The sequence below is a fragment of the Monopterus albus genome, unplaced genomic scaffold (assembly GCF_001952655.1).
Source record: "Monopterus albus unplaced genomic scaffold, M_albus_1.0 scaffold127.1, whole genome shotgun sequence".
In the NCBI taxonomy this organism is placed as follows: domain Eukaryota; kingdom Metazoa; phylum Chordata; class Actinopteri; order Synbranchiformes; family Synbranchidae; genus Monopterus; species Monopterus albus.
Window position 1 is genome coordinate 3,490,632 of NW_018128007.1, and position 20,076 is coordinate 3,510,707.

At 42.4% G+C, this 20,076-nt stretch overlaps 1 protein-coding gene across 1 annotated transcript in view; it reads right to left on the bottom strand.

The window, feature by feature from the left end:
• znf804b (zinc finger protein 804B) overlaps nt 1–19,176 on the bottom strand; it is a 33,393-nt gene extending 14,217 nt beyond the window's left edge. The window contains exons 1-2 of the mRNA XM_020612795.1: nt 18,655–19,176; nt 18,219–18,515 (exon numbers count right to left, since the gene is read on the bottom strand). Of these exons, the coding sequence (XP_020468451.1) occupies nt 18,219–18,371 (153 nt within the window). The 5' untranslated portion in view covers nt 18,372–18,515; nt 18,655–19,176. The remainder of the gene's footprint in view (nt 1–18,218; nt 18,516–18,654) is intronic.
• Nucleotides 19,177–20,076: the final 900 nt, after the last annotated feature.

The following is a 20,076-nucleotide window of genomic DNA, read 5'->3' on the forward strand; positions in this document are numbered from 1 at the left end:
CCCTAGTCGGCCCTGGTCTCACATTGCCCTAGACTTCATCACCGGCCTGCCTCCCTCCCAGGGCAACACTGTCATTCTTACCATAGTCGATTGTTTTTTCAAAGCCGCCCATTTCCCTGCCCTTCCACAACTCCCCTCAGCTCTTGAAACCGCCCAGCTCCTGGTTCAGCATGTTTTTCATATCCACGGCACCCCCATCACTAAACGGCCAAGCTGAGCGGCTGAACCAGGAGCTGGAAAACGCCCTCCGTTGCATCACCAGTTTTTCACCTGAGGACTGGAACCAGTTGTTGCCCTGGGTAGAATACGCTCACAACACTCTCTCTAGCTCCACCACTGGTATCTCTCCCTTTCAAGCCTCCCTGGGATACCAACCTCCCCTACTATCCTCTGCTGAAACAGACATTGCTGTCCCCTCGGTAAAGTCTCACATTTCCCGCTGTCAGGCCGTCTGGGCGGAGACCAGGGCTGCCTTCCTGCACACGGCCGATCAGAACAAACAGCTGGCCGATCGCCACCGTCGGGCCGCTCCTACTTAACAGGTTGGGCAACAACTGTGGCTCTCCTCTGCTCATGTCCCCATTAAAGGCGCCTGCCCCAAGCTGGCTGGCCGATCGCCGCCGTCGAGCCGCTCCTACTTATCAGGTTGGGCAACAAGTGTGGCTCTCCTCTGCCCATGTCCCCATCAAAGGTGCCTGCCCCAAGCTCTTGCCCCGGTTCCTAGGGCCCTTCATCAACCAGGAAATCATTCACCCCACTGCCATCAGACTCAAGCTCCCTGATTCCCTCCGTATTCACCCTGTTTTTCATGTTTCACAGATGAAAACCAGTCTCCTCCAGTCCCCTCTGTCCGCCACTGGCTCCACCTACTCCTGCCCTGGAGGTGGACGGTGGCCTTGCATACACCGTCAGGCAGATCCTGGATGTTCGCCCTAGGGGCCGTGGTTTCCAATATCTGGTGGACTGGGAGGGTTATGGTCCGGAGGCGCGTTCCTGGATTCCCCGCTCCTTTATTTTAGATCCTGCCCTTCTCACCTCTTTCTATCAGGCGCACCCGGGCAAACCTGCTGTCTTTGATCAGTTTGAGCCTGTATTTTTGCCTATGCTATCTGAACTGGTTCACCACATGCACCACAAAGCATCTCACTGTTCTTTGGATTGTTTGCCAACTAGATTGTTTAAGGATGTTTTTGACTCTGTTGGGCCTAGCTTTCTGGCTCTAATTCATTTATGTTTAAGGACAGGCTCAGTTCCAGAAGCTTTTAAAAAAGCGATTGTCTTCTCAAAAAGCCTAATCTTGACCTTTTAGTGTTCTCTAATTTTAGACCAGTGTCTAAATTATCTTTTATGTCTAAAGTTCTAGGGAAGATTGTTTTTATCCAACTCCAGTCTTTTTTGACAGACAATGGCATTGAGGAGCAATCTCAATCTGTTTTTAAATCAAAACAGAGTACTGAGTCTGCATTATTAAAAATCAGTAACGATATCCTGTTGGCTAGCGACGCCGGGGATTCGGTTTTATTGGTGCTTTTAGATCTCACTGCTGCCTTTGATACAGTGGATGAAATCCTCCTATCTCATTTGGAGCAGTGTGTAGGAATTCAAGGTACTGTTCTTAACTGGTTCAGATCTTCTCTCACCAATAGAAGTTTTACTGTTAATATTGGTACCTGTTCGTCATCCTCGACTATCCTTTTCTGTGGGGTCCCCCAAGGATCTGTGCTTGGTCCCATTTTGTTCTCTTTGTACATGCTCCCACTGGGATCTGTCTTAAGGAAATATGGCCTTTCTTTTCATTGTTATGCTGGCGATATTCAGATTTACTTACCATTGAAGGCAACAAGAGGGATGTCATTAAAGCCGTTGTTTGACTGTCTGACAGACTTGAAATCATGGTTGGCACTTAACTTTTTAAATCTCAATGAAAATAAGACTGTGTGCTATTTGGTGACCTGGTGAACTTAACTGCTTGTAACCAGGGCCTGGGCCTCCTAGCACGACACCTGAAGTCGACTGTAGAAAATCTAGGGGTGATGTTTGATGTTAGGTCAGCTACTGACCTCATTACTTTTAAATCATTGCTTAAAACATATTTATTTGCCTTGACTTTTAATACACAATAGGGCCTGTTGCATTCTTTTTAATTTTAATTTATTGAATGTGTGTCATCTGTGCTATTGTGCTGTTTTATTTTTTGCATTAATCTTATTTATTCTATTTTAGTCATTTATTGTGGTTTTATTCTGCTATGTAAAGTACTTTGGTCAACTGGATGCTGTTTTTAAAGTGCTGTATAAATAAATTTGATTTGATTTGATTTGATTTGTTCCCTGTATGTGCTGTCTGTCCTAGACTGGCGACCTGTCCAGGGTGTACCCTATTCAGGAATTAGAGGTATAGATAATGGATGGATGTACTGTATTCATGTCTAGTGTTTACTTTTTTGTAATAATTAAGATATATAAAATGATGAAACTTGAAAAGAAGCAACATAATAAGTATGTCCTCACCAGTGTAGAGTATTGAATAGACCTCCAGGGGTTTGTAGTGTTTCCTTTGAGTGTCTTAATAGCTCAAAAATACCAGGGATGCCTGCCTATGTAAGCATTTTATTAATTTTAAATAGTTTCACATCTAATGAGTGAGGCGATCTCTCTTCATAAACTGAAAAATAGTCTGTTTTGTTTGACAGCAGTGAAATAATTGCAAGGACGGCCCTTAAGGTCTAAGTTATAAGACCACACAATGCTCATTCATTCAGAATTCGGGAGGAGAGGAGAGGTACAGGGACAAACTGTGAGCAAGAGACATTTTGGAATTCAAAGAACCTTTGATTGCTACCATGCCTTGTGAAGATATCTCAATAAACAATTCATAAATGTTTATCAAACCCAATTAAGTCCAATTCTCTTCAGCTATAATTATCACCCTGACCTGGCCATTGTAATGAATCGAAACAATTCCATTTGTTGTTTAAAAAAAAGTTACTGGTAATTAACAAAAAATTCATCCCCCATCTGTTTACATATATCTGCTACTCTGTTTTCTTTTCTGACTCTAAAGCGTTGCTATGATTCTCTCCATCAAACACATGTGCGAGAGTTTGGTGGGGCGGTGTGATTTCTGGTCATTCTTCTGTAGCTAATGACAGCTGCCTTGATGGCTAAGTTACTTGTTACTGTAATGACCTGTAGACCTCAGCTGCAGAAACACTCATGCACACACACACACACACACACACACACACAAATCCAGACTGCCAAACGGGATAGCTGAGTGTTAATGAGCTGATATTTGCAGCCCCACTGACTGCACCCTTGACTGCCTTTAATATGCCTCCATGGCCAGTACCCACCCATTTATTCATTTGATGTGTGTGCATGTGATGTGTACATGTAAATCCCAGCCTATGTTTTTGCATATGTGCATCTGTCTGTGTGTCCTGGTGTGTATGTGTTTGCGTATCTTTGTTTGCTCCAGATTATTATATGAGGCCAAAACAAGTACATGGGCTTCGAATAGCCAGAACCACAGATGTGTTGACCATCGATGGTGTCATTAGGGTTTAGTTGCAGCCAAAAGGACAGATGTGTCAGACACCGTCTCCCTAACTGCCGGCAACCAACTCTGTGAAAGAGACACTGGACAGGCTAAACTAATTCAGAATATGTCTTTACAAAAACATGGAACAGTACAAGGTGTATTGTAGTGTTCCTGTGTCAGGTGTATAATGACTCATCTTGTTGCTGTGCATCAGCACAGGCCTACACCATGAATCACCAGAATTTGTCTAATTCTTTTCCTTTTCCTCCTGTCAAAATACAGCCAAATGTTCTGTTTTGCTCTGACCTTTTAGGTTTAGCAGCATGCAAGAAACAAACTGAATAAATAAATAATGAAGAGATTATGTTTGCTAATTTGCCCTGTGCCCTTTGTTGCCTCGTGGAGGTGAGGAGTGCTTCTCCCTGGATGTGATCTCTAAACTGAAGGTCTGTGTTGTGTCCTTTGCAGTAAATTCTTTTGTTTGCATTTAATTGTAAATTATGCTCTATATTACCACTGTGGGAGAGTATGCATATGGCTGTGTACTCCAGCATATGGCATTTTTAAAATGGGACAATGACTGTGAGTTATCAGACAACTCCCAGTGCAAAGGGGGTATTTCAGTGATATAGTATTGCATAGATAATTGTAAGACTTGCAAGAAACAAATAGAAATAACCGGAAAGCAGAGGCAGAGATATCCTGACTTCTGGTCCCTGGATCCTCCATTTCTCATTACTGTAACTCAATAGTGCCTTCTATTAGACCCTCCCAGCCTGGTAAATACGCATGTCCTTTCAACTCTAAGCCCCCAATTTGTAATGCAGGCTTTCTGCTAAGTCTTCAGTCCAATTAGGGACAACCCAGAGAACATGATATGGATTTATTTACGATTTAAAAAGCTCTCTTTAGAGCCATATAAGACATACAATTACTGCAATACTCCTCATAGCAAGTAAACTGATCTTCAGGTATAAAAATCATTTACATGAGCCTTTAATTTAAGGGTGTTAACATCAAAATCAGGTAAAGCATTTGGGAATTACAAGCAACTGTGTGATTCAATATAAACATTACTAATGGTAATGTATCTGGTTTAGCACCTGAACTGGCTTCCCTTCATTGGTTCATGGTTCCCTTCAGAATTGAATTTAAGTTACTGATGTTTGTTTTTAAGGTTTTAAATGGTTTGGCACCCCAGTACCTCAGCAATCTCATTTAATAGCATGCTCCAGGAAGATCTCTTAGAGCTTCATCCTTGTATTTTATAGAGATCCCAAGGTCTCGTCAACAAATGTTGAGGCGACAGGGCTTTTGCCATTGTGGCCCCAAAGCTCTGGAAAGATTTGCCTTTTAATATTAGATCTGCTACAGAATTGGCTGTGTTTAAATCTCTCCTTAAGACCTTTTTATTTACTATGGCATTTGATCCTTAATGTAGTCTGATATTTATTGTTGTTGGGTTTTATTCTAGTTTATTATTTACTTTCCGTTTTAATGGCTTTAATTTGCTCTTTCTTTTTCTTGTCTGAAGCACTTTGGTCAACCAGATGTTGTTGTAACATGCTATATAAATAAATTTTGATTGATTGATTGATTGGTTGCCAGTTCTTTGCTGTCAGATTGAAAACTACAACCTACAGACCTCAATAGACATTTAGGATCTTTCCTGGTAATACTGTGTCAGAGCTGTACTGCAGCAATCTCAGGGGCTGTTTTCTTGTAGTCTCATCTCCAGCAATGAAACAGATGCTCAGTTGGACTGAAGCCAGGTGACTGACTTGGCACTTAAGAACATTATTCTGTTTTGCCTTAAAAGTGTCTTGATTGCCTTGCCTGTTTAGGATCCCTAGCCCTTCTAAAGGGTGTGGAATTCTGTATTTTTACACTGCTCAATTCAAATATAAACACTTAAAGCTGAAAATATGCTCTTTAAATTTATAGTCATTGCTTTATTTTTAATCTAATAGGCTGAAGTACATCAAAAATCATGTCACTATCTAAATATTTACAGGCTGCACAGTAAGTGCCGCTTATCAACTCTGTTTACAGTAGCGTAATGTGTTAGAGTTGCTCTGTTAAAAATAAATCTCCTCTAAACACATCTGCAGGCCACTGACCAAAACTTCTCTATAAAAAGAGAAAACTGCAGGATTCTGACTCCAGAATGACAAATCACATCAAAATATAAAGAGGGGTGTTCACGAGCCTCAAAATAACTGTGCTGCTGTTAGTCTGCTGGAGCGCCTGCTGCCTGGACAAATGGCACCCGCTGTCCTGTTGAAGTCATAAATCTATGATTAGTCACCAGGCTCAACCAAACGTTCACTCAGCAAGAGATACAAATTTTAATTCCCTGTCCTTCACAATGTAAGGGCAGACAGCCCCTCCACTGATCTGTCCACCCTCCCTGACTTCTTTCTCCCTATCTCTCCTCCCCAATCAAAAGCTTTCACGGGGTTATTCATGTGCTGTATCTCTGATGAATCCTATTTGGTGCCACATTTAAAATCTGGCCACTTCTCAACATCCTCCCCCTCGGTGTTCATGCCATTCTGAATATAATGTGAGCTCAGCCTCTGGCTTAAACTGATTCACCAGGGCAGAGCAATCTTACAGACAAATAAAGGAGAGGACATCTTAAGACATTTTTTTCCACTTGAACAAACAGGACCCATACTCGTTTCCAACTGTTTTGTGGGGAAACTTTGTGTTGGGTGGGATCAAGATGGAAGCAAAAATGCATCAACGCATACATGCAAATTTCTAAAATACCCCAGGGTTCTGCACATTGTGGTTTCCTCTGTGTCTTCTAGTTTTATGATCCTATCACTCATTCACTGCGCTCTACAGGGACTTGCATTTGTGTCTCTAAAAAACAAAGGTTTTCTTCCCTTTCTCTTAGAACACATTAAAGGGAACATCACAAACCAATTACAGGAAGAAGAGGATGGTAGGTGCAATATAAAGTACACGGAGATGAACTTTACTCTTTCCTCCTTGGCACTTTCCCCACAGATGCCCTCTGGGGTGAAAATAACACGAGAAGAGCCTCGGATAGATAAATTGGTGAGATCTGAACATCTCTTATCCTTTTACCCTCTCCTCTCCTATCACGCCACCTCTCATTTATTTCAGGTCTTTTTTTATTAATGCAGTGTTTTATAATATTTTTGGACATTCTCTCAGGTTCACTTTTGTATCTGTTTTCCTCTCTCATGCATTAAAAGCACTTGACAATTATGTGTCCTTCCATCTGTGCGCTTGTCAGGCTTTTCTCCTCTCTTGCTAAATGTCATCTCCATTATTAAAATGCTTTCCTCTCCCAGCTGGCAGAAAACTAGAATTATATAGACCATGCACTTTGAACATTTAAATTACAAACACAACAAAACCCCCGCATGGATGAATTGATATACATTTACATCAAACACACATTCTGTACTGTACACACATATGCTGTTTATCATATTCTGGTGAGTGACAGTCTTCAAAGAGGATTGCTTTACTATCTGTTCAGATGATCAGACTTGAACTGTAATCCGTCAGAGTGTGATGACACAGATTAGAATGAAAGACATGTTGAAATGTTAAGGTGATGAAGGTAATCAGCTTGGGAAGTGACAAATTTTAAGAACAGGATTAATAAAGTGCAAGATTACACACTACACTCTTGGTGCTTGGCTAAGTCCTGCCAACCGAGAAACTTCCAGATGATGAGCGAGGGTTGTGATAGACGGAAGGGGAGGGAAGGGTGGCTGAGAGAGAGAGAGAGAACGATTGGTTGCTGTTGTCGGTGAATTGAGGAATGATTGCTCTCTTTCAGGCGGTGATGATTGCAGTTTCTTTTGAAGCTTTCCAGTGCGGGGGAACATTTGTGTGTGTGCATGTTCACACTGTGTGGTTCATTCGTGCTATCAGGGGATGACACGAGTGTGTCCAATAAAACTAAGTGATCTTTTCCCAGGCACATTAGAGTATGAGTGCATGGCTAGCTGCTACAGATGTGAAGGTTGAAACACCATCACATTCATGCAGACACACACAAACTTCCTCTGTGGTATATAACAGTCGAGTTTTGTTAAAGCTGGTTTTCCTATACTTAGAGATTGTGTAGCACTTAAGACCCCATCCTGATCAGGGATTGAAATCCCACCAGAAATCTTTCAGCTTTAAGTATCCTGCTCTCCACATCTCTTCCTTTCTCTGTGTGTCCTTGCTATCGTTCCCAACTTCTATCCAGTCCTCAGTATGGTTGCATTAGTATGTATGGCTGTGTAGCTCAGGGTTTAGAGGTTTATGTCTCCTAATAGACAGAGATTTGTCCTGTCACACTAACACCCACATACAGCTTATAGAGAGAGAAAGAGCGAGAGAGAACGACTCCCTCTGCTCTGTGTGGAGGGGAAAGAAAGAACATTTATGTTCTTGTCTTATCTCCAGAGAGAAAGGCTCCATTTCTGTACAGAGAAATCATAAAGCATTCATTTGAGGCTTTCTCTTCTTTTCTCCCACGCTTTCCATTTTCTTTTTCCCCCTCTACCATTCTATCTCTGCCTTTCTCTGTCCCCTCTCTCTCTCTCCCTCTTTCACTCATTATGATTGGATTAAGTCCAAAGAAACAGAGTGAGGAGATGATGAAGGGCTGAGTGCTTATTAAGCACGTGAGAGGTGAGATGACATTAAGCTGTACAGAAAGAAAGTGAGGAAGAGGTGTGTGCGTGTGTGTGCGCAGGGTGCATGTACAGCACATTATCCTTGCAGAAGGTAGGGTGAGAAGAGGGAGGAAGTGAGGCGTTTAGCCGTGGAGCACTTTAATCAAGGGGCGAGCAATCCTGCATGACCCACTCTGTCATCCATTATTGATGCCTGCCTCGGCCAGGCTGATGAATCATTAAGCCACTCATCAGGCCTGGGAATTCTGCCTCCTCCTCGGCCAATGACACTCATTTACATAAATCACACACTGCTATTTTTCACACGCTCACACATAAACACAAACACGCTCCCACATGCAGCAACACAAACAAAGTTCATAGGTTTTGCCTTGCTTTGTGATGTGCATGGCTCTTGCTTTTTTTTTCTTTTTAAAAGGTTTCTGAAAAACACACATTTCTGTCATGCCTGGAAGAGGTGACTTAACTTGAGCTTCAAACACTGAATTTACAACTGGGCTTACCTTGTTCATGACAAGTACTCCACAGCTGTGACAACAGTCATCTTAGAAATGAAAGACAACATGTTCCACATCCTCTGGACCTCGCAGTGCATTTGTTTCCCTTTTCTAGGTGACAGACATACTTTGCATATGTAGCTGACAGTGCACACAAAAACATATGCTAACTAAATGCTAGCTTTACACGTGGAAAGACGAGAGAGAGAAACAAAAAGAAGCAGACAGAAGGAGATCTTACAGTTTGTGTTTACTTCTTGCCTCTGGGTTTTATGGCAGAGGAAAAGTAGAGAATGGTAGGGAAACTGATGAATACCCATGACATGCAGGCACACGCACACACACACACACAATATACCAGCACATTTCTTCTAGTCTTTGCGGGGTTTCCCTTCCTCTTCTCTTCTCTCCTCTCTTCTCTTCTCACTCTATTTTCTTCCTCTCCTGCTGTTTCCATGTCTTCCCATTCAGTGCTGCAACTAATCCTGTACCACAGGGTAAGAATATACCTCACAGCAAAGGCACAGATGCCACCTAGCTAACTCATGCAAAAATGAACAATCACAACAAGCCTATATACAGAAACAGGCAGAGGAAACAGTCACCCTGTCCATATAAAAGAGGTAGCCAAGTCTTGGTGGCTGGTTGCTGGAGGCTGCTTGCAGACCACTGTGATCCTGCCATCCTGGCAGCATGCAGCTAGGACATTTCTGCACAACACTAAGCTGAGCGCCTGGCATCTTCAATCTGCTAAACACAGGAATGCTGCTGCTCATGATAATTGGGATGGGTTGTTCTCTCCATCACGGCTAATGTGAAGGCTGGTTGAAGCAAACAGCATGAATTATTAGTGCCTGCATCATGGCTTGCAAGTCTGGTGGAGGTGTCTGATATAATGTGATACAATGTTACTGATGCAGGATCCTGTGCTATCAGAATGACCTACAGTAGCAGGTCCTATCTGCTGTGATACATATACATGGAAGCACCAGAATGAGCACACATGGGAGCGCACACAATGTTATTACAATACTACATTCATTTTTGCCATGCTTGCTCACTTGCTACCCCCCTTGTGTAAGTGTATTCTACTGTATAACACATACACACAGAGCAGTACATGAACAGGTAAGGCAATAGCGCCATAATCTCCCTTTCATCTCTCTGAATATTTGACTTTAACATTGACTTTTTACTGCATATTTTGCTGCAGGTCTGTCTGTCTGGGTCAGAGGGAAACGATGAAAGGCAGCAGGTAAATGGTTGTGGCTGAGGCAGCAGAAACATGAAAGCCTCACCTCACTGTTAAAAATATGCCTATAATCAAGTTGGATTCTGTTTTCCCCCACTATTTAATTTACAGAAAACAATTTAAGTGGTGGAAGAGGAACTCAGATCCTTTACTTCATTAAAAGTAGGAATACAATGATGTAAAAATATTCTGTTACAAGTCAAAGTTTGGTGTTCAAAAAGTTACTTAAGTAAATGTACAAGTATCAGCATCACAACATACTGTACTTAAAGTACTAATAGTAAAAGTTCTCATTATGAAGAATGGCACATTTAACATTAATGTATATCATATTTTTGGATTGTAATTACTGAAACCATACTGTGTACAGCAGCATGGTCGAGCAGTGGTTCTTCACTGAAAGGAGGTTCTGGGTTCAAACCTCGGCCAACTCAATGCCTTTCTGTGTGGAGTTTGCATGTTCGCCCTGTGCCAGGTACTCCAGCTTCCTCCCACAATCCAAAAACGTACAGGTTTAGGTTAATTAGCAACACTAAATTGCCCTTAGGAGTGTGTGTGAGTGTGTGTGTGTGTGTGGTTGTTTGTCTACATGTCAGCCCTGTAATAGACTGGTGACCTGTCCAGGGTGTACCTTGCCTCTCGCCCAGTGTCAGCTGGGATTGGCTCTAGCTCCCTGCGACCCTAATCAGGAATAAGCAGTATGGATAATGGATGGATGTATTGTGTACACCACATCACATTTAATGTTGCAGCTCGTAAAAGTGGAGCTGATTTTAACTACCTTATATGCTTATAATGCGACTTACTGCTGGGTAGCATGTGAATTTTTCACTAGAGATCAATAAAGTCTTATGATTACACTGTCATTTTTATATAACTAAAGTTATAAAATAAATGTAGTCAAATAAAAAGTGCAATATTTGCCTATAAAATGTAGTGAAACCAAAGTACGCAATGGCACAAAATGAAAATACTCAAGTAAAGTACAGATACCCAAAAATTGTATTTAAGAATTCTATTTGAGTAAATGTACTTAAGTTATTGTCCACCACTGGTGAGTACTGGTGTATCCAGAAGTGCTGTATGCAGCCTATTCTGTGCAAGGTGCATCAATGCAAACCACAAACGCCTTGATCTTACTGTATGTCAATGATTTCAGGAAAGTGAATCTTGTTCATATGCATTAAAATTCCTCTGCCACTTTGATCTATAAATGCAAAGTGCCTGCTTGACTTCTTTCAGTGGCAGTTATTTTTATAAATCGAGCTTATGCACATGAAAAGTAAAACTGAGGATGAAATTCAAGTTACTTTATTCAGCAGTGGTCTCCGCTAGGCTCTGAGTAATTCCTGGGCTTCTGCTCAGCCAGAAGGTGCTGGTTCGCAACTTGTCTTTCAGTGAGTCATCTCTCTCCTCCAGAGAAGAGATAATTAATTTGTCTGAGCTGCTCTTAGCCCTGGTCTGCGTGTCGGTGCTGAAGACACACACAGGCATTCAAGCACACAGGTACAAATCTGTGTAACATGCGCAGCCATGTGTGCATCAGCACATCTGTTCTTACATGAAAGCAGGTAAAAGAGCTGAATCAGAGGCCTAGTCTCAGAGTGAAATGGAGGTTATTGGAAAAATAGAAAAACTGAACATCAAATAAAATGGACCCTCTTTTTTTCTTTCATTCCTTCAAGGATTTTTCAGCAATATTGCTACAGTAATATTACTCCCATCACCCACACACACAAACCTCTGTACAGGCATACTTTACACACATATGCACACAGACACAGAGCCTCATCCACACACAGTACGATTCAAATGCCTAAACAGTTGAACCTATGACCTGCTAAAAAATGAATGGGCTGGAGAGATGAGAGGAAAAGCAATAGCAGAGGGAGATAAGAGCGGTGTCAGGGAGACGGGCATGAGAGCATAGGTATCGTTTGAGGAATGAATGGAGGAAGAGACAGGAGGCAGTGGCAAATTAAAAAAAGAAAAAAGACAGAGACAGAAGACGCAGAGTTCAGACTGCAGGGAGGAAATCACTCTTGGACAATACAAGAGGATAAGAGCAAGCCTTGAATGAAACATGACACCCAAATGACTGTAAAACAAAAACGCTTTCATCTCCTCAGCTCTCACATGTCATCTCTCTATCTTCATTTTATCAGGACTTGGGTAATCATACTCTTTTGATGATCATGATTTGAGGCTTTTGTGTGTCTGATTCTGTTGTGAGCATGTCTTTCAGTTTTCACCTGAGCTGGTGTTCCAGATGGTTCATCAAACATCCCGTAATTATCAAACACTCACTAATTGTCTGTGAGCGTGTGTGTTTATGTGCTGGTGTGTCTCCAGGTAATTATCTGATGCTGCGATCGCTAATGACCACACAGACAAAACATCTGTCCCAAGGTAATATACAAAATAGGAGTTTGGGCCATCTGTTGTGTCTGCATGTGCATGTGCACGTGTATACGCATGTGCGATAACTTGTGCGTTGCTCACAACATGTGTCTGCTATCAGAATCTACATTTTAAAGTTGTCTGCCCAGATTAAAATAAAATTTTTAAGTCAACAGAAGCAGCTATGCCAAATCCACTCGGCCCACACTGTACCCTCCAAACATGCTCACACACACCCACCCGCGCACAGCTCACACAGGTCAACTCAGCCTCTCAAACATCCTTCCACATCAGACTCAAAACACAAATAAATGCTTCCAATTCTTAATGTTTGTGTCGAAGTGGAGGGTTGTAAATGTGTACAAGTAAACAAGTCCTCTGGGCGAAACCAACCACACTTTAAGTGACTGAAAAATAAATTTAAATGATCGCTCAGTTCACGCAGGTCAGGCTTGTTTCTGTGTTTCCTTGTCTCCAGTACACAGCAAGTCAAAAATACAGATGAAGAATGAATCACTTGTCAGCCAGTTTACTAAAGATCATCTTCATCTAAGAGGTGAACAAGCACCACAAACTGGAGACCACACTGAAGCAGAAGAACAAAGGCATCTAAACAGAGATAGAAATGAATGTGCTCCTTCATCTGCACCTCCTTCTTTTTCATCATTATTCCTGACAGCATGCTGCACTATTGCTGAGAGACTGGCAGGTTGTGTCACCTTAAATAACAGGTTCATTTACAAGTTACCCAATGTAGCACACACAAATAGGGAATAAAATTTTCGGGTTAAAGAAAAAAGAAACAGAAGTGGAAGAAAAAAGTTTAGAAGGGTGAAAAAATACTGAGACAACAGAGTGAAGGCAGTGCATGTCCTCTGGGGATCATCCTGGTTATCAGCTACTAGTTATTATGCTATGAAGCACTAATGAATTCATTAGCTAAATGAAATGTCAATAAAAGCTCGTGAGAGTGTTAAAAATCAAAGCCAACTGTCTTGCTCTCCCCTAGCTCCTCCTCTTTTCCTCATCCTATCTCACCCATCTGTCCCAATTATCCACCTTTCTCCCAAGCAGACACTCACGCACGCACTGTCTCCAGAGTGTTGAGTGTAAACTGTGATGGAGGACATTAGCGGTGTTAGTATTCAGCAGCACTCACCTGCTCCACTCTCAAACTGCTCCATCAGGACCTGAAGGCTGAGCTGGTGTGTGTGTTTGTGTGCATTAACATTAGACTTTACGAATGTGAGCGACTGCGGCATAAGGAGCCTTGACTCTGAAATAGCTTTTCTGGTGACACAAAACACAACTGTACAACTGTTTTTAAGCTTGTATTTTTTTTCATCTTAAACTCAATATTAACAAATTTCTTTCTTTCTGGCATTTGTTGAACTTCACAAATGTCAAGATGCAATTACAAGCTTCAACGTCCCCTGAGAAATCTTTGATACCGAGCCTGTATCGCTTATTATTATGATCATCATTAAAAGTGCACAAACATTCCTGGGTGTCGTGTTTATAGCTGCAAGCACACTGGCACACCAAATGGCAACCAGTTGGCTCATATCACCTCTGTCCCCTCATGATGGCTTAATTTTTGCAGCTGAATACTTGACTCACTCTGGTTGTGTTTTTGTACAGCTAAACAGTTGTTTTCAGATAATTGTTCAGGGCATATGTTTAAATGCCACCTCATTTACATAAACACCGTTCAGCTCCCTGAGGAATCAATGAAAACATGAGGGTGCAAACACAGAGTCACAGCCACATACACACTCATACACTCCAGCGCATTTGCCCTCACTTTGACACTGTGCTGTATAGCCCGTGATTCATCTGTTTTCTGCAACAGCAGTGAAATAAAACAGACTAGGAGTGTATGCACAGACACAAGGCTACAATATTCTACAGCAGAGGTGTTTCTAAAGAGAAATGAGCAGACAAGGAGAGGGACTGGAGGATTTTTGGACAAGTGACAGGAAAAGAAATCGAAAGCGTGTATCTGTCTAATTGAGGGATGCATTAGAGCTGTATCTGTCCTCTTTGCACACACCTTTCCGTTGCTACATCTTTCCTCCTGTCCTCCCTCTGCACTGACACCGGGAACAAAAAACTTTGAAGTGTTAATGAGAGCTTGAAGAATGACTCACTGGTGATGATTAAGCACTAATATGCATACGGGAACCAAAACTCAGACACGTCCAAGAGACCTATCACAATGACTAATTAGTGGTGATAAAGTAGTAATGAAGAAAATCCTAATCTAGACATACCATAGCACTTTGCAGGGATGCCAGCTAAACAGCAAAACAGAAAACCCTTAACAAACATGAGACAATTTGTTGTAAAGAAAAATATTGGGCTGTGTGTCAATACGGGTGTTCCTTACCATGGTGTTTTAATGCAGCAGTACTTTATCAAGTGAAGTCACAAGCCATTACCCTTTGTTACCAATTGTAAAATCCTTTGTACTTGACTGATCTAAGCGAAATTAAAGAGCTAACAGCTGTTGTGTGGGCTGGCATGGCATCGTTCCTCTACACTGAGATGGACAGGAGCAAAGGATGCTGCTCAGCATGTCTAACAGTTTTGACGAGGAGTGTTAAATACATTCGCTCCTGGTTGACACAAGAGGTCACTTCTGAACTACTTGACCACAGGAACAGCCTGTTTATCACTCTGACAGGCCCATAAATTGGCCAATGTCTAAACTAAGATCTATAATTTGAAAGTGCATCTTGTTCTTTATTCTTTCTTTTTTTGACCTTCTATTCCTACTTAGCAAGCATTTTCCAACACGGTAGATTTATTTGTGTTAGATTGGACATGGCCTTGGGGGTAAATGATGTCCTTCCTACCGTGAATGAAAACTGCCCGCAGCTTGGAGAGAAAAAATTGTATTCAACATAACGGGAACCTCTATTTTTACTTGCCTCATTCCACATGGAGGTCAGTTACCATACAGCTGCACCTTTAAGACCCTGGAGCTGGTGTAGTTTCCAGCCTTCAGCAATTTCAGGTTTCTGGTGTTGTGCATGTTGACTCACTGTCACACTCTCATGACTTACTCATTAATGTTATCAGCAACATTTATGATTTTCCTCCAATGACAAGACTGCCAAACTAGAGTAGAGATAACATGGATCAGTACTGTTTGTGCATACAGTATTTCATAGTCCCTGATCCTTGATCCAAGTGGCGGCTATGGATCAGGAGGTAGCGTGGTTGTGTCTTACCCCAGAGGTTGGCAGTTCAGTTCCCAAGTTCACATGTTGAAGTGTCCTTGAGCAAGACACCGAACCCCAAGTTGCTCCTGGTGGCCACACTGGTGTATGTATGTGTGTGAATAACGGCGCCACAGATGGCTGCTTCGGTTGAATGGTCTCTCTAGAGGAGAGCCGCTGTACCGGAGACTCATTCCATAAACATACTTTGCCAATAAATATGATTTAAATAATTAAATTTAGAATCCTAACACAAAAAAAGTGAACATTTTGCCAATGCAATGTCTGTGTTTTGGTACTAATACTAAAATAACACTTTTAAAAATATGTTATTTAAGGAACATAAATGTTTCAAAACTTCATTTTCATGTAACCAAATATGCCACATTGCTTGCTGTGTGGTAAAAAAAAAAATTTTTTTGCCTGAATAAAATACGTTATGCCATGTTGAATGTTGGGGTGGGTACACATTGTATTTACCTACATTCTTGTTCTGTTTGGCTAAAAAAAGAAGCTTAAATCACTGAGAACTCACTTTAGTGACTGTGATAGACTTAGCTGACTGTAGCTTCCTCACTTACTACCTGGAGATCTTGTCTACAAGAGTGACAGACTAAAAAATGACTGCACCCTGATCTCAGCTCTTGGTTTGGGAGCTAACGCTAACTAGCAGCTGTCGGCAGATGACACAAATGCTGTAGATGAATCGATTTCTCTCTTGTTTGTGCTCAAACTGATCACTAAAGGCACTCTTTGGACGTAGTCGAAGCATCCCCTACCGACGATGATGATGATGCCAACGTCACATTCTCTTTACATACAGTACATTTGAGAACCTGGTACCAGCAATGTGTGTTTACTTTAAAAGGTGCTGAACTGATTAATCAATTATTGAAATAGCTTTCTGTTCACAGTTCTGCATTTGCTACCAACATAAACCTTTAATTACTCAGTGCAATGGCCAGATTTTTGTCGGTGCTCCAAAAGTATTATGTTTTAATACTCGACCCTCACTCTAACTATAATTAGCAAAACCTGAAGCATTCTGATGAATCACCTATCTCAGACAAGTGGCAAATATCTTCAAATAAAGTTTTATGACATGCTGTAATGAACAGAAATTAGCAGCTGCCTGATATGTGTATTCATTGTCATCAAAATCACCATTCATCTAAATGAACTGCTGATACGCCTAATGGAGCCAGTGTGCTTCAAAAACATTCACTTAGAGTTTCTGTGAAGAAATAGGCTTGTTTTTGAGACAAGACTAAACCTGTTGCAGAGATAATGATTCTGCAGGGAGAGATGAATGGGCCTTGAGACAGATGACCACAATGATCAAACTTAAAGGGGAGCCTAAATTTGTAGAAATCGTATACTGTATATATAGAATATATATACAGTGATTACCTCATTTATTGTGGCCTGTTTGGAAATATACACTATACAACGTGTATGAACGACTTTGAGAGTGTGTCCAAAAGTTTGCAAGTATGTTTGTGAATGCAACTCTTTGCAGCATCTCTGCCAGTTTGACAGTGTCTGCTCAGCACTGTTCGTTCATTCCCATCACATAGTGCAGGCCGAACATGACAGACGGGTAATGACTTGAGTATGGTTTGGCACTAACACACACACACACACGCACACACACACACACATGCTCACAGAGACACACTCATACACACATACCAGCTGCTCTCATCCTCCTTTCTCATCAAACATGTCATCAGCTCTGCCACTTTGTCTCTTCTCACATTAAGAGCTTATGAATAATGTGTGATTACTTGAGACCCTCCAAGCAGCTCCTGAATCTACAGCACACACACACACACACACACACACACACACACACACACACACACACAAACACTCCCTAATCCAACACAGTCCAAAATATTGTGTACATATTTACATGTACTGGCATTATTACTGCTTTCTCTGCCTTGTTTCACTCTCTCTCTCTCTGCAAGTGCACACGCACATATATATGCACTCACAGATACATGCACAGTTTCGCACACCTAAGAAATATTCCCCAGAAAATTAGAACTATTTTAGGCAACTCATCTCCTTGAAAGTGCTAATGTAATTTGATTTGTCTAATTGGTTACTCATAGATGTGAGAGAAGGAGACAAGGAGGAACAGTGGCTTCATGGTTGGATACCCAGCTTCTCATCTGTCTGAAATATTCATCTAGTCCTCTAACAAAAATATTTTATGGCTCAAGAAGAGAAAAGATCATCTAACATCAAATATCCACCTCTGTCATCCACTTCCCCATTTCTGTAGACGACAGTGCCACTGGATCTGATAGGTCTTCTTCTCTAATTTATCCTCCACACAGTTTTCACGCATACAAACACACTTTTTGTCTACTATACTTGTTAGGAAGTTCGAGTGATAACACATATTTCCTAAGGTCGATCTAAACTAGCCACAAGAAAAGAAAAGAGGAAAAGAACTTCACTTAGCTTAGGGGTCGTTTACAAACTCAATGACTCAAAATAAATAAAAAGAAAAGCACAAACTCCCTCTCAAACACACACACACACACACACACACACACACACACACACACACACACACACAGGGTAATCGATCAAGGCCTGTGTGTCCTCCTACCGGTGAATCACTGGCTGCAGTAGGACACAGCGGTCCTCTGAAGACCCCCTTGACGCGCCGAAAGTGTCCATTGCTCAGGTGCGTGGAGCTGATAACCAGGTAGTAACACGCGCTGCAAGCCATCCCGCAGACCTCACGGGGTTTGGGGCCCATGTAGTGGGTTCTTTACAGTCAGGTCCTGGGTGTCGGCGATGTCCCGGTGGGCGCTATGGTCGGGTTGCGCACGGATGTTGAGCAGGTGAGACCGCTTTGCGATATAGCACGTCTCAGTCCTGTGCTCTGTTAGGAAGTCTCTGCCTGCGTATGCAAAAGGGACTAAATTGAGAACAGCTTTAGACCTGTTTTTGTAATGTGTGTACACGTGAGTGTATGAGAGAGAACTACAAGCAGACAGAGACAAAAGAGAAATACACAGAGACAGAGATGTTATACTGACCAAGCGCTGCCGCTGGAGTCTGCGCTCGGCATGCTGTCGTCGGTCGGGCTTAAATAAACGAACGAGCGCCTGTGGAGCGACAGAGGAAGAGAGGAATCCATCCAGTCTCGCGTCCACACACACCCACAAACACACACACTTTTTCTCTCCTGTTCACCCTCCTCCTCTTTTCTCTCTCTCTTTTTAAATGTTTTAACCAGTCCACTGGTTCTGTCTGAAAAGTGTATGTAGCCTCAGCCAAGCAGCGGCAGCACCCCAATTTGGGGCTCTCAGCAAAGAAAAGAGAAGCAGACGCTCTTGCAGGTGCGCGTCCGCTTCACGCACGTCGAAGAGGAAAGAAAGAGAAACATCTGACCCCCTTTTTCTTCCTCTCTGCTCTTTCTTGACTGGCACCGAGTTTAAAGTCAGCCTTCTTGTGAATGAAATTCCGCGGCGTGAGAAGGGAGAGATGGTAAATCCATCCAGAGCAGGTCCAGCTAAGGCTGAAGTGGTACAGATTCTTTCTCAAGGAAGAAACACTCACCCGATCACTCCCTCTCTCTGCCTCTCCTCCTCCTCACCCCACTCTCTCTCTCTCTCTCACTTTGCATGTGTGTACGTGTGCGTGACTGAGTGTGTGTGCGTGCCTTTCTTCTCGGGGTTGCACCGGGCCGAGTCCTGCCTCCTGTAATATGCAGCCCGTGTCCGTGTGTGGGTCTGGCATATAGGGAGACACTTCTGTCCACGCTGTGCTTGAGTAACTCCGAATTGAAAGGCAACCACCATCTCTTCGCTCTTTTCTCGCTTCTCTTTTTTCATTCTTCTTCTTTTTGTTGTAGTCGAGTAGCAAATTGGATAGACTTTATTTGCAAGGTTTAGCGTGTGTGACTTCAAGATGTCCGCGCATGAACCACCAACAACATATTTGTGTCAGTTTCTCTCTCCTGTGTCCTCTGGTCCAGCCCGTTCCCTCTCTCTCTTTTTCCTTTTGAGGACAAGCGAAATGCTTTTACAAGGTCTAATCAGAGGAAGGGAAACCTCACTGAGTTGAATCCTCGGGGCTGATGATTTGATTAGAGATAAAAGAGTCTTTCTTCGGCTCGGCCTGTCAAACTGCGCCTCGGAACCAGCTGCAGCTGCGCTTCGGCGGCGTATGGCGCTGTTCACCAACGCGGTGCTGAAACCATTAAACTGCGAGCATCCACAGAAATGCATGGCGTTGCATGCATATTCAGCTCGGGGCTAGGGTGTCTCGTTTGCTCGGCGTCAGCACTAAACGATGTGGACAGCTTTGGGTTTCAGAGGTAAAAGTGAAGTAGAAGGGCGCAGAGAGACGGGTCACGGCGCGGGAAGAAACTCCACTTTGCTCGCTTAACAGCCACTCAAAGATATGTAGCCACAAAAAGATACATCCTTCAGGCTAGCATAACTTTTTATTATCAA